The 13,259-nt window shown below is 43.7% G+C and overlaps 1 protein-coding gene across 2 annotated transcripts in view; it reads left to right on the top strand.

Annotated features, from left to right (window-relative positions):
* Positions 1–8,866, top strand: part of BDH2 (3-hydroxybutyrate dehydrogenase 2) — a 30,372-nt gene extending 21,506 nt beyond the window's left edge. For both annotated transcript variants that reach the window (XM_061585521.1, XM_061585522.1), the window contains 4 exons: positions 1,308–1,421; positions 2,509–2,567; positions 3,509–3,601; positions 8,633–8,866. In XM_061585521.1, the coding sequence (XP_061441505.1) occupies positions 1,308–1,421; positions 2,509–2,567; positions 3,509–3,601; positions 8,633–8,686 (320 nt within the window). In that variant the 3' untranslated portion in view covers positions 8,687–8,866. The remainder of the gene's footprint in view (positions 1–1,307; positions 1,422–2,508; positions 2,568–3,508; positions 3,602–8,632) is intronic.
* Positions 8,867–13,259: the final 4,393 nt, after the last annotated feature.

Below are 13,259 nucleotides of genomic sequence, written 5' to 3' on the forward strand. Positions count from 1 at the left end.
CAGCCCCCTCCTTGTCTGCAACTGCCAGCTGGGGGGCAACTGGGCTCCTTGGGACTATGCAGCTTGCCCACGGCTGCACAGTTGGCAGGGCACGTGATCCCTGAGCCACTTAGTGTGGCGGTAATCTTTAGCTGGCCCTTTACACCCAGGAGACATGAGCAGGGATTTGAACTCACAGACTCTGGACTCCCAGCCAGGCTGTCCTCCCCACTGTGCCATACCAGCTGTTCTTAACAATCACGGCTCCTCCCAAAGAATCCCAGGAACTGTAGATTGCTAAGGATGCTGGGAACTGTAGCTCTGTGAGAGGTAAACAGTATGGTATGGAACAGTGCTGTGTACTTAACTTTGACAGTCTGTTTAAACTATCTTTCACCGTGGGATGAGAATCCCCAAGGTCTACAGCAGAATGAAGCTTTAGCCTTAGAGTAGAAATGGGGAACCTGTGGTCCTCCAGATCTTGTTGGACTCCAACTTCTGTTATAAGTTTTTGGTGTGTGTGTGTGTGTGTATGCAGAGTGCAGAAATAAAGTATGATTTATTACTACAAAGAGGTAAAGTTATACATGCTGAAGCAGCCATGCGGCCTGTGCTCAGAGAGCCATTACTAACTGAGAACAAAGAGATAAAGAGAAGGGAGGAAGGGGAGGAGCAAAGCCTGCAAAAACAACAAACACTTTAGAGGAGGAATTAGCAGAGCAATGAATAGGAAGAAGGGCAGGATATAAATTTAATAATAAATAAATAAATTGCGTTTCTGTCTATTGCCCCCCACTGGTTCAGGTCACTTGTAACATGCGTTGGTGCTTTACACCCACCACTTCCATCATCCCCAACCATTAACCAAGCTGGCTAGGGCTGATGGGAATTGTGGTCCAACCAGAACTGAAGAGCCACAGGTACCCTACCCTTGCTTACAGAGGCTGATCAGGAGAGAAGTAAAAATGGGGTGACCTCCTAACATCTGTGAGAAATAGAAAACTTGGGACAGAAATGCTGGAGAAATTGGGAGTAAATAGTGCCGGCCACAGACTCATGTACACAGAGTGCAAAACAAAAGTGCACAAAACCAAAAGCTGTTTCTATGAGATCAAAATTCAGAAATATGTACCAGGGGGATTAGTGGCATTTGTGCACATACATTCTTTATCAGAGATAACTCAACAGACGTTCAAAGCACCTCAAAGCTATTCAGACAGACCCGGTGGAAAGGCGGGGTGAAGGCTGTATTCAGAAGCAACATGATTTTTTGTCTGCTTTAGCTTGATTTGATTTCCTGATTGTTAACCCTGATCACTCTTTCTCAGGGATTGTTAACAGGTGTGTCTACAGTACCTCAAAGGCAGCGGTTATTGGTCTCACCAAATCCATAGCTGTTGACTTTGCTGAAAAAGGAATCAGATGCAACTGTGTTTGTCCTGGTAAGGAACATCCCACAATCTCTGTTTTGGCTGCAGGAGAGTACAAAGGCACCCAAACTTTGCAGCTCAAGGGTGAAGCCTTCCAACTTATCTATTTCAGTCTCTTAAGATAAGATTTGGACAGTTTGCTCATTACAGAACCTTGACCACTTCTGCTGAAGGCTGTAACTTAGTGGTAGAGCCTCTGCTTTGCATACAAAACATCCCAAGTTCAGCCTCTGGGATCTCCAAGCAGGGCTGGGAACACCTCTTGTCTTGGAGAGCTGCTGCCAGTCAGTGTAGACGGCCCTGAGGTAGATGGACCAATGGTCTGACTCAGTATAAACCAGTTCCTATGTTTCTGTGCAGAAGCAAATCAAGGGAGAAGCAGCACTTCAGATAAGGATTGTCAACCAACACTACACTTCCTGTAAAAGTTTCTGTGGAAAGGGGAATTTCAGCACGTACAGCTTGGGTTAGTGTGCTGCAGTGCCTCATAAAGGTGAAGTTTGTAAACAAAACCCGTTTAAAATCCCTTGTTAAAGGTACAGGAACCCTAATTTCGAAAGGCAAACCATCCCTGGGAGATGAAAGTGTTCTCCTGCTGGTTTCTAAATATTGCCCAGTCTGATGTTGGGTTGCTGTTATGCATCCAATGAAGTGGACTTTAACAAACTGTAGTTTGCTAAAGGTGCTGGGAATTGTGGCTCTGTGAGGGGGAAACTACAGTTCCCAGGATTCTTTTGCAGAAGTCACATGCTTTAAATGTGTGTTGAACATGCTTTAAATGTATGGTGTGGAGTTGCTCCATGCTGTTGTTGCTGCAACAAATTAACATGGCTGCCTCTTTTATATCTACTGCCAATCACCCAAGATCTATCACTCCCTTCCAGCAGTGCCCCCCAATTAAGGTGTTATGCCAAAGGCATAACTGAAAAGGTGGAAACAAACTCAGAAAGATAACTTTTCAAGGAGTTCTGCAACTAAGGTGCGCTTTACTGTGTTCTTTACATCCACAGTAACAAATATTTTCAGACAATATTTTAGTCAGAGGATTTATTATTTAAATGCATGGTGGCATTTAATTAATGTCTGAATATTTTCTTAGGCACTATTGACACTCCTTCTCTGCGTGACAGAATCCAGGCCAGCCCAGATCCAGAACAGGTGGGCAAATAATTGCATCATTACACACAAGCGCATAGTGAGAAATCATTTACAGTGCCTCCATTCTCTTAAGGGCTGCTTCAAAACATTCCTTTTCTTCATTTTGTACAAAAGATTAAAAAAGAGTAAACCCTCCTCCCCTCCCCGGAATACAGATCATCTATTAACTATATATCTTTTTTGGAGAATGTATTCATTGGCTTTGTATGGACACCACAGTAAACTATAGTTTATTCATAAACTATACCATTGCTTATCATGGTTGGAATTAGCCTAGCCTCCCCCTTCATGTGCTCCCCCCTCTCCTTCTTTGGCACATTTCCCATTTCCATTGATTATAGTTGCCCAATCTATAGCTACTCTTAATTATGATTTGTTTGAAACAAGCCAGCTTCAAATCATTGTTTATGGGCATAGCTTGCTTCAAACAAACCATAGTAAACACTGTGAGATTCAGATGACACAAGCTGCAGCTATTCAAAAACAGAAGAGAAAGTATGAGTCTGTGCAGTGGAAAGGTTTTTCCCAAAGCAACGACTGAGATCATGCTCGTATAGTTTGGTGGGGGTAGAATTATCTTTTGCCTGTTGGCAGCTGTTTCTTTTTTAATGCAGCGCAGACTAATTGAAGAGTCACTACTTCTCCTTTAAAATATTGCTGTCTCTGATCCCATGTTAAGATCACGTTAGCACAGTTAGATGTCTCAATTTGCCTTCTCTCGCTCTCTCCCCCCACCCCCATTTCTTTGAATGGTATCTAGAGTGACATTGACACAAATGTCTGACATACTTCCAAACTTTTCTTAACAGCCTGGGTGTGGATTTGAAGCCTGTAATGGCAAAAAATAATGCCAGGCCCAGAACCAGCCCTGGGGTTGAGAGCCTCATCTACGCTTACTGATGCAGATAATGTTTTTGTTTTGTTTTTTAAAAAATCTCCAGGCACTGAAAGACTTTCTGGCCAGGCAAAAGATGGGTAGGATCGGTACAGCTGAAGAAGTAGCTCATCTCTTTGTATATCTGGCTTCCGATGAAGTAAGTACATTGGAATGCTCCTATTCCTCTGACAGAACTCCAGCGGCCAGAGGGGTTAGTCAGCCCCTCTTCTGGGAATTGTAGCTCTGTGAGGGGAACGGCATCTCCTAGTAACTCTCAGCACCCTTCACAAACTACACTTCCCAGGATTCTTTGGGGAAAGTCATGGCTATCTAAAGTGAAATAAAGGTCTGGTGTGGATGTGGCCAGGGACAGCTTTGGTTTAAATTTGGGAGGAGACTGTATGTGTCTGCTGTGGAATAAAAAGGTGGGGGAAATTCTGAAAAAGAATGATACTGTTCAGTGTTTTCCTTTTGAAAAGGGGCTTTCCCTCTGCCCAGTGACCACCCGCCCAATCTCTTCCCCTGTCCCCTTCCCCCCTCCCCTTTCCCTTCCCCCTCCCCCAAGTCAGTTTCACCTATCCTAAGCATGATTGTACACAACCTCCCCTCCTATCCCCTACCTCTTGACCCTTCCCTCCCCTTTGCCCCTCCCACCCACTTCCCCCTCCCCTCCCTTCCCTTCTGCCTTCCCTCTCCTCTCCCCTTCCCCCAGTCAGTTTTACCTATCCTAAGCATGATTGCACTGGAGTAAATCCCACTGAACTCAATAAGCATGCAAATGATCAAACCTATCCTTCCCTTCTCCTCCCTCCTGCCCCTTCCTTCCCCTTCCAATCCCCTCACCTCCCTCCTCTCCCTTCCCCCTTTCCTCTCCTCTCCTCCCCTCCTCCTCCTCCTCCATGGTCGGTTTTACCTAAACTAAGCATGATGGCAGACCAGTAAGTCCCACTGAACTCAATAAGCATGCAAATAATCAGTCCATTCTCAGCAGACTTGCACAGGATCCCATTTCTTACCTCCTGGATTAAAAAGCAGAGAAATTCACTCATGGGGGGGGGACTTTGCAGTTTAAGAGCATAGCTATAGCCCAAAGATATTTCTGTCAAACTTTAAAAACCAGGGAAATTGGGCAGCTATAGTGAATGCACCAGGGGAGCAGGAGACCTGACCTCTTCTCTGAGATATGCAAACACAATTTGGGTTGGTCTTTCACAGTCCAATCCACTTCCTGTGCAGCTTGGAAGAATTTGGTAACATGTGCTTCTGAGCATATGGTGAGTGGTGGCAACACCTGCAATCAGCCCAAATAACAGAAATAAGAGATGTGCTGTGCTGATCTTGTTTTAGCAGGGAGGAAGCAACGATATTAAGACAGATGATGTAGTTCAGATAATCACTTGAAATATGTTTGGTTTACTTTGCAATTTTAATGAAGCATTTTCTTTTGCTTCTGTTTCTATGAATATGTTAAGTACAGCAACACTTTGCATAATTTACACTAAAAAACTCCAAAAACAATTGTGGAATAATGGCACTGACTATTCTGCAGAATAGTTTCCAATGGACATGAGGAATGTTTCAGGTTCACAAATTAAAACAATGGGAGGTGAAATATATTCTAGCAGATTTCTAGGTGTGCTCCATGTTTTTAGTTGACCATGCCTACCCTTCCTTAAGTGGGGTGATTTAAGCATAGCAGGCTGAACACATGCATCTTGGGCAGGCCAAGTTTGTTTTTCCAACAGCTACAGTCATTGCTTAAGTAGCAACATATTATAATCAGTCTGATTTTACATCAAACTGCAGTTTCAGATTCAACTGTTAATGCACCCAAAATAGAAATAGAACATAGTCTTCAGTTTGAAAAACAAAAGGCTGTCTTCACCATCATATCATATTGACCAATAAAAAGCCTTTGAAATTAATAAAAATAAATTTGACATAGATTTCTAGGATGAATAATGAGAGAAATATAAATAATTTTGTAGGTTAGATGCTCTGTAGAAACAGTAGTAACACAGGAAAGATGCAAAGCAAGAACACCACCAATAAACATACTGTACAAAAAATGTAATTCACTATCTTTGGCGATGCAGTCCTGATTGCAGGTGTTGCCACCACTCACCATATGCTCAGAAATACATTACCAAATTCTTCCAAGATACACAGGAAGTGGATTGGACTGTGAAAGACCAACCCAAAGTGTGTTTGCATCTTTACACATTTGTAAGGCAGTACAATATCTCAGAGAGGAGGTCAGGTCTCCTGCTCCCCTGGTGCATTCACTATAGCTGCCCAATTTCTCTGCTTTTTAAAATTCGATAGAAATATCTGTTGGCTATAGGTACGTTATTAAACTGCAAGGGGTTTTTTGCTTATTAGTGAGTATTTCTATACTGGCACAACTGTCTTAAGCTCTTCCGCCTTCTGCTGTCCTGCCCCATCCAGTTAGAGCCAAATGCAGCAGTATCAGTGCAATTAGGAATGCAATTGTGTGAATGGAGGTAAGAACAGGCATGGAGGCCCCAGTTGGGATGAGGACCCCAGGAGAGGGTGGGGTGGAGGGTACTTTAACCTTTTGCTCCCTCCTGTGGTATCAACCCAGATTGGTAGTCCCAAGCCTATTTGCATTGGGAGGCAAGTCTCTTAAAGGAAATGGGCAAAACCACATAGTAAGCAACCAAGACAACTTAATCATGACACCTTGTTACACAATCGGAAGGTGAAGAGTTTGTGATAATGCCTGAGGATAGATACTGGCTTTATATGAAGAATCATGTGAGCCAATTAGGATCTTCTGGACATGATATGATTCAGCCTTTATTTCACCTTGCCATCTGCTGGAGCATAAATCAACATGTGGTAAAGGTGCCCATGTGAAACAAACATTCTGCATGCCATGAGTACAATGACAGAAGGTTTAATAAAGAAAGAACTTAAGTCATATAATCTATAAATCATAATAAATCATATAATCTATAATTCCTAATGGAAACTGCATTATACGTGTTTGAAATTGGGAAATATTTTGATAAATAGACCATTATCTATCTGAAGTGCAAATATATACATCTCTAACCAGCTTTGTTTTATATATTATTTTACATTTTCTGTTCCGCCTATGCAATTCAAGACTTTGCAAATGCCATTTTTACCTATTGAATGTAATCCATATGGATGGTGGTAAAATCTTTGCATGAGTCTAGAGGTTCTCTTATTTACATCATTCCTGGATCACACTCTTTGTTGCTTGCTTATGTCTTTGTTTTGAAAATTTATCTTGCAAAAATAAATCATTTTGTAAAACAGCCCAAGGTGGCTAAAGACATTTCATTGAAATAAAAAATACCATCAAAATTCAAATTCAAAACAAACAGGGAAATAACAAAACACCTAACACAGCACAAGAAATAAAACCAAAGAATCAACAGGAATTAACAGCAAGCTGTAATAATCAAATAGCAAATCCAAGAGAAAATGTAAGGCCTGTTCACAGAGGTACAAAGCAACATTTCACTTTATCCCTATTTCATAGCCCTTCTGAAGGAGCTAGCTTTTGGCTGGTTCCTTGAAGCCACATAGTGTCTGGGCCTGATGACCATCCCTGGGGTGAGCATTCCACAAGGTTGTTGCCCCAGATGAAAAGGCTGTGCTCCTAGTGAACATCTGCTGCTCACCATTTGGTGGAGGCCCCAGAGCCAAGCCTCTGATGTTAAATGGGAGTGCTTGGGAGAACACATATTGGGGATGGTGTCGCTGAGGTACTCAGGTCCCAAAGTCTTTAACCAAAGTAGCTCACAGGGCCATGCAAACCCCTAAGGGACAGTGGTGGGGCATGATGGAGCTATCAATGCATCTGCAGCCCCTTTGCTCATGTCAGTCAGGGCGGCAGATGGGAGGCAGTCAAACTGCTGCACCAGCCTAGAGCTGCTGTAGTGATCAGGCCCAATGCCACCAAGTGAAGGCTACGGATCCTGGACTGGCTCAGCTCCACCCCCACCATACCCCATATTGGGGATTTCCACAGGCTACTGCTGGCAGTGATTTCACCAGTGGATGGAATGGGAAGTGCTACACTGGCAATCCATACATACACGCATACACAAACCCAGCACAAACAGGGTTTGGATTGCATCTTAATTCTCTCATGTTTGTCATTGAGACGTATGGAGTCAAATCAACTTGTGAGATATTTAATATTGGTTGCTACCAGTAATGCAGTGGTAAATTCAGAAATGCAGGGTCCCTTCATAATAGTAGAAGCCACACCCCCATCCTTTTTTTCTTTTGCTTCTGGATTGAGAATGCAGTCCTTGTTTCTCTCACAACAGACATCCCTAGGAGCCAATCAGCATGAAAGGGGAGTGTTAGCTACTGAGAAGAGTCTTCTCAGTGGCTGTCTCACCTCCTTTCACTCTGATTGGCTCCAATCAGCAGGAAAGGACAAGGAAGCATGTTAGAACTCTCTTCTCTTTCTGTATCTAACAGGCTCTCCTTTCATGCTGACTGGCTTGTAGAATGCTAGAGGCATAGGGACCCTGTTGGGACCCTGCTCCCCAAAAAGTAAGGTGTCTATGTTGGAAGTGGGGCAAGAGCAACTCCTGTTTTGTTATTTTATGTTCCAGAAGGGAGATAGAGTTAGGGTCCTCCAAATGGATAGGCTTGATTACCTTTACCTGTGATGCTCTGACTCACTTCCATCACTGATACGTCTTAAGGGAAGCGTATCTGCCGCTCCTCCTTCTGCCCTTTCCTCTCTTCTCTTCTCCACTGTCCAAGAGAGAGGAGACACCTTTGTCTCTGCTCTCTCTCTCTCTCCTAGCCATGAGGGTAACTCCCAAGCCTGAGTGTTGCGCCTCCAACTTAGTTAGAACTAGGTATGCCTTTCTATCTACTATGTATTTCTCTAGATAAAGTAGCTTTTCTTATTTTACTAAGTCTCAAGTCTCAGTGATCTCAATGCAGGGTAAAAGCCTGCTTTCTTAGGTAAACACGCACACTGGCACACACGCATTTCAGACCACTGTTATTCTCTGCTTAACAAATATACTAATTTACACCACAACAGTCTAAGACCCTCTCAAGACCCCAGACTACACCCCTGGTTGCTATTACTTTTATTGTATCTTGCATTCAGTTAATGGCTTGAATAATACCGTGTTCTCAAGCTGTCCTTATTTTCTTTCAGTCAGCATACATGACTGGCAGGGAGTGCATCATTGATGGTGGCTGGAGTATGTGACGTAGCACCAAGGGACTCCCATTTGCAAATGAAGATATTTTCCCTGGAGATGCTGCTTGCAGACTAAATAGCGTGAACGACTACACCCTACAGCCTTAAAGTCCTGATTTCATACTCTGGGAGATCTCTCCAGACACAAACACTGTTCATTACATGACCAATAAAATGTAATTCTTTTCAGCTTTGCCTGGTGTAGCAATTGTAGCACCAAGCCAAAAAGAGCATAGCTTTTTATTTATAAAGTATAGTTGGACAGAGAAAAAAGCAGATAAGAGAAAAATGAACTCATTTTAAATGTGGTGTTGGAGGAGAGCTTTGCGCATACCATGGACTGCGAAAAAGACCAATAATTGGGTGTTAGAACAAATTAAACCAGAACTGTCACTGGAAGCTAAAATGATGAAACTGAGGTTATCATACTTTGGACACATCATGAGCAGCCATGGTTCACTAGAAAAGACCATAATGCTGGGAAAAACAGAAGAGAGTAGAAACAAACAAAGGCCAAACAAGAGATGGATTGATTCCATCAAGGAAGCCACAGACCTGAACTTACAAGATCTGAACAGGGTGGTTCACGACAGAAGCTCTTGGAGGTCGCTGATTCATAGGGTCGCCATAAGACGTGATCAACTTGAAGGCACATAACAACAACAACCACCCTAAAAGTTAGGGAGCTATCTGGATTAAAGAAGATTCAGGTTATGAACAGTGATGGCTACACGTTTAATCACTGCTAACTGGAAATCAAAAGTAGGTTTAAGCTACTTGAAGTGTTAAATACAGAGACAGTCTCTCTCTTTCTTCAAAAGATACTTTATCATATACTTGCCATTTATTCAAACTGTACTTTCTCACTGTGTATAGTTTGTTGGCCCGAACCAGATTTGTGCCCAATACCCCTGTAATGAATAGGTACATATGGGGGGGGTGGTTCTTACTTCAGTAGCAGACCTTTTCAGCCCAAAGGCTGCATCGCCTTCTTGACAACCTTCTGAGGGCCACAGGCAACAGCAGGCAGGGCAATGTATGCAGAGAAGATTACCTTTGTTCAGCAGACTAGTTTCTACACATACTCACATGCCCCTTCCAGGGAACCAAGAGGCATTTTCAGGGTCCACGGACCCATTTCAGCAGGACAAAAATGTTCAAGGAGCACAGCCAGAAAGGGGTGTCGCCAGGGGTGAACCCCACCGGCTGGATACAGAAGCTTGGCAGGCTGCTTGTGACCACAGGGCCTGAGGATCCCCACCCTGTTGAAATGATTCCCGCAAGGGGAGAAGAGATGCTGCAGTGACTAAGCACAGGTGAGGTCTTTCAAGGTAGAACAAGCCAAATTCCCTACCCTCTGACAGAGAGGAATCAGCTTTGCTCATCTGTACTTTATGTGATGGCTGTACGTCCAGCAGGGTGCTTTGCTGCAGGTCCATTCAATGCTCTGGCAGCAAAGCAAATGGGGAGGGGCTGCAGTTCAGCAGCAGCGAACGTGTATTGCAGTCAGAAGGTCCCGGGTCCAACCCCCTGGGAAAGACTCCTCTACGAAAGCCCTGGAGAGTTGCTGCAGATCAGTGTTAGGGGACAATATTGATCTCAATGGATCAATGGCCTGACTCACTCGCTTTTTACCAGGAATCCAGGCACCATGGTTGTTGGGTCGCTGCAGAGGCATTTTTTCAGACCTAATTTGTGACTGTGTTTTGGCGGTAAAACACAACTGCAGCATTAGTGTAAACAGGCAAAGCACTACTGAGGCCTTTTAGGGCTTTCTAGGGCTTTTAAGGAAATAAACATACCACATCAGGCTCGTGGTGGAGGATGCTGTTTTTTCTATGAATCTCTATATGTTAAAAAAAAATCACCCTATAAACAAATGCAACTTCCCTGGCCACCCCTCCCCCCCCCAAAGTAAAACCCTACTACTCTGGGGGGAAAGATTCTAATTAATTTGCTTAAGAACATTAAAAAAAAAAGTCCTGCTGCATCAGACCAAAGGTCCACTCAGTCCAGTGTCATGGACCCACAGTGGCCAACCAGATGCCCATCCATGGGAAACCCACGAGCAGGACCTGAGTGCTACAAAACTCTCCCCTCCTCCGATTCTCAGAAAGTGGTATTTGGAGGCATACTGCCTTAGACACTGGAGGTAAAACACAGCCATAGTGGCCAGTAGCCAGCCTTATCTTTTAATGTGTATAACCCCATTTTAAAGCTAAGTTGGTGGCCACTTCTTGTGGTGGTGATCTAGCTTCCTTGCTGTGCCCATTTTCTACATGCAAAGAGTGTCTTCCAGAAAGAACTTGAGAAAGAATAAATTCCTGAATCCACATCCTGAAATGGTACAGTTAATTCTATCGACTCATTCTGTTGCTTGTGTAGGCCAAACCTGAGAGAGAGAAGGAAAATAAACATATTTGTGAGCAGAGAGCAGCCTTACTTGGAAGGGCAACCCAGTGCCTCTGTAGACACAGGAACCACATCTAACTTAACTTGAAAAACTATGGAATGCTTTAAAAGAAATAGGGGTGCCACAGCATCTGATTGTCCTGATGAGCAACCTATACTTTGGTTCCCAATCGGAAAGGGTGTGAGACAGGGGTATATTTTATCACCCTGTTTGTTTCCAGTGGTTCTCAACCTGGGGTGCACGTACTCCCAGGGGTGCAAGACACTTTTTCTAGGGGTGCGAGGTGGTAACTATACAACCAAAGATTTTGGAAAACTGTCATTTATCTTAGCTAAATTAGGCTAAAATACACAAATGAATGGTATTTTTTCAGGGGGTGCGAGAGCATATTTTGGAAATCCAAGAGGTACTGGCAGTGGGAAAGGTTAAGAACCACTAGTTTAATCTATACTCAGAACACATCATATGGGAAGCAGGATTGGACCAAGATGAAGGAGGTGTGAAAACTGGAGGGAGAAATATCAATAATTCAAGATATGCAGATGATACCACACTACTAGCAGAAACCAGTAATGATTTGAAACGAATGCTGATGAAAGTTAAAGAGGAAAGCACAAAAGCAGGACCACAGCTGAACATCAAAAATACTAAAGTAATGACAACAGAAGATTTATGTAACTTTAAAGTTGACAATGAGAGCATTGAACTTGTCAAGGATTATCAATACCTCGGCACAGTCATTAACCAAAATGGAGACAATAGTCAAGAAATCAGAAGAAGGCTAGAACTGGGAAAGGCAGCTATGAGAGAACTAGAAAAGGTCCTCTAATGCAAAGATGTATCACTGAACACTAAAGTCAGGATCATTCAGACAATGGTATTACCAATCTCTATGTGTGGATGTGAAAGTTAGATAGTGAAAAAAGCAGGTAAGAGAAAAATCAGCTCATTTGAAATGTGGTGTTGGAGGAGGGCTTTGAGCATACCATGGACTGCAAAAAAGACCAATAATTGGGTGTTAGAACAAATTAAACCAGAACTGTCACTAGAAGCGAAAATGATGAAACTGAGGTTATCATACTTTGGACACATCATGAGAAGACATGATTCACTAGAAAAGACAATAATGCTGGGAAAAACAGAAGGGAGTAGAAAAAGAGGAAGGCCAAACAAGAGATGGATTGATTCCATCAAGGAAGCCACAGACCTGAACTTACAAGATCTGAACAAGGTGGTTCATGAAAGATGCTCTTGGAGGTCACTGATTCATAGGGTCGCCATAAGTCGTAATCGACTTGAAGGCACATAACAACAACAAAGCCGCAGGAAGACTTCTTTTACCTGTGATACATTTTATCAAATGCTCCCCTGTGCACACACATCACTCGTCTACAGCACATTATTTTCCCCAAATAATCTGGGGAGCTGTAGTTTACCCCTTACAGAGCTCAATTCCCAGCTCCCTTAAACTACAACCCCCAGGATTCTTTGGGGAACACGATGTGCTTTCAATGTGCGATGTATTTTTTTTCTTTTTCGCTGCATTTAAACAGGCTTGACAAGCGGACTGATAGCTTTTTTTGTTTTAAGGAAACATTTAACAGGTACACTCCCCCCCCCCGCCGGTCACAGTCAGAAGTGGATCTCTGCCACCACCATGGGCTCTACCACTGGCGGTGTGGCCCTGGGCAGGTCGCGTCAAGCCTGTTAACTTTCTGAAAGCAGATTCCGGCTTCCCCTTTTCCTGCCTGCGTTTTTTCCCAGGCTCAGGGAACCTTCCTCCTTTCTCCGCCCGTTTTGACAATGAAATTACCCCACTTCCCAGCCGCTCCCTCCTAGGGAAAGAAGGGAGGGACCGTTAGAGATTACCCCTGAAGGACCAGGTCCACAGCCTTGGGGTCGTTCTTGACTCCCAGCTGTCCATGGAGGCTCAGGTTTTGGCAGTGAGCCGGGCAGCTTGGTATCAACTCCATCTGATACGGAGGCTGCAACCCTACCTTCCTGCCCATCTTCTCCCAAGGGTGATACATGCCCTGGTCTCCTCTCGCCTAGACTACTGTAATGCGCTCTACGTGGGGTTGCCCTTGAAAACGGTCCGGACATTACAGCTGATACAGAATGCGGCAGCACACTTGATTAAGAACAGCCATCGCCGGGATCATATCACCC

This window comes from Rhineura floridana, chromosome 9 (assembly GCF_030035675.1).
Source record: "Rhineura floridana isolate rRhiFlo1 chromosome 9, rRhiFlo1.hap2, whole genome shotgun sequence".
NCBI classification, from domain to species: Eukaryota; Metazoa; Chordata; class Lepidosauria; order Squamata; family Rhineuridae; genus Rhineura; species Rhineura floridana.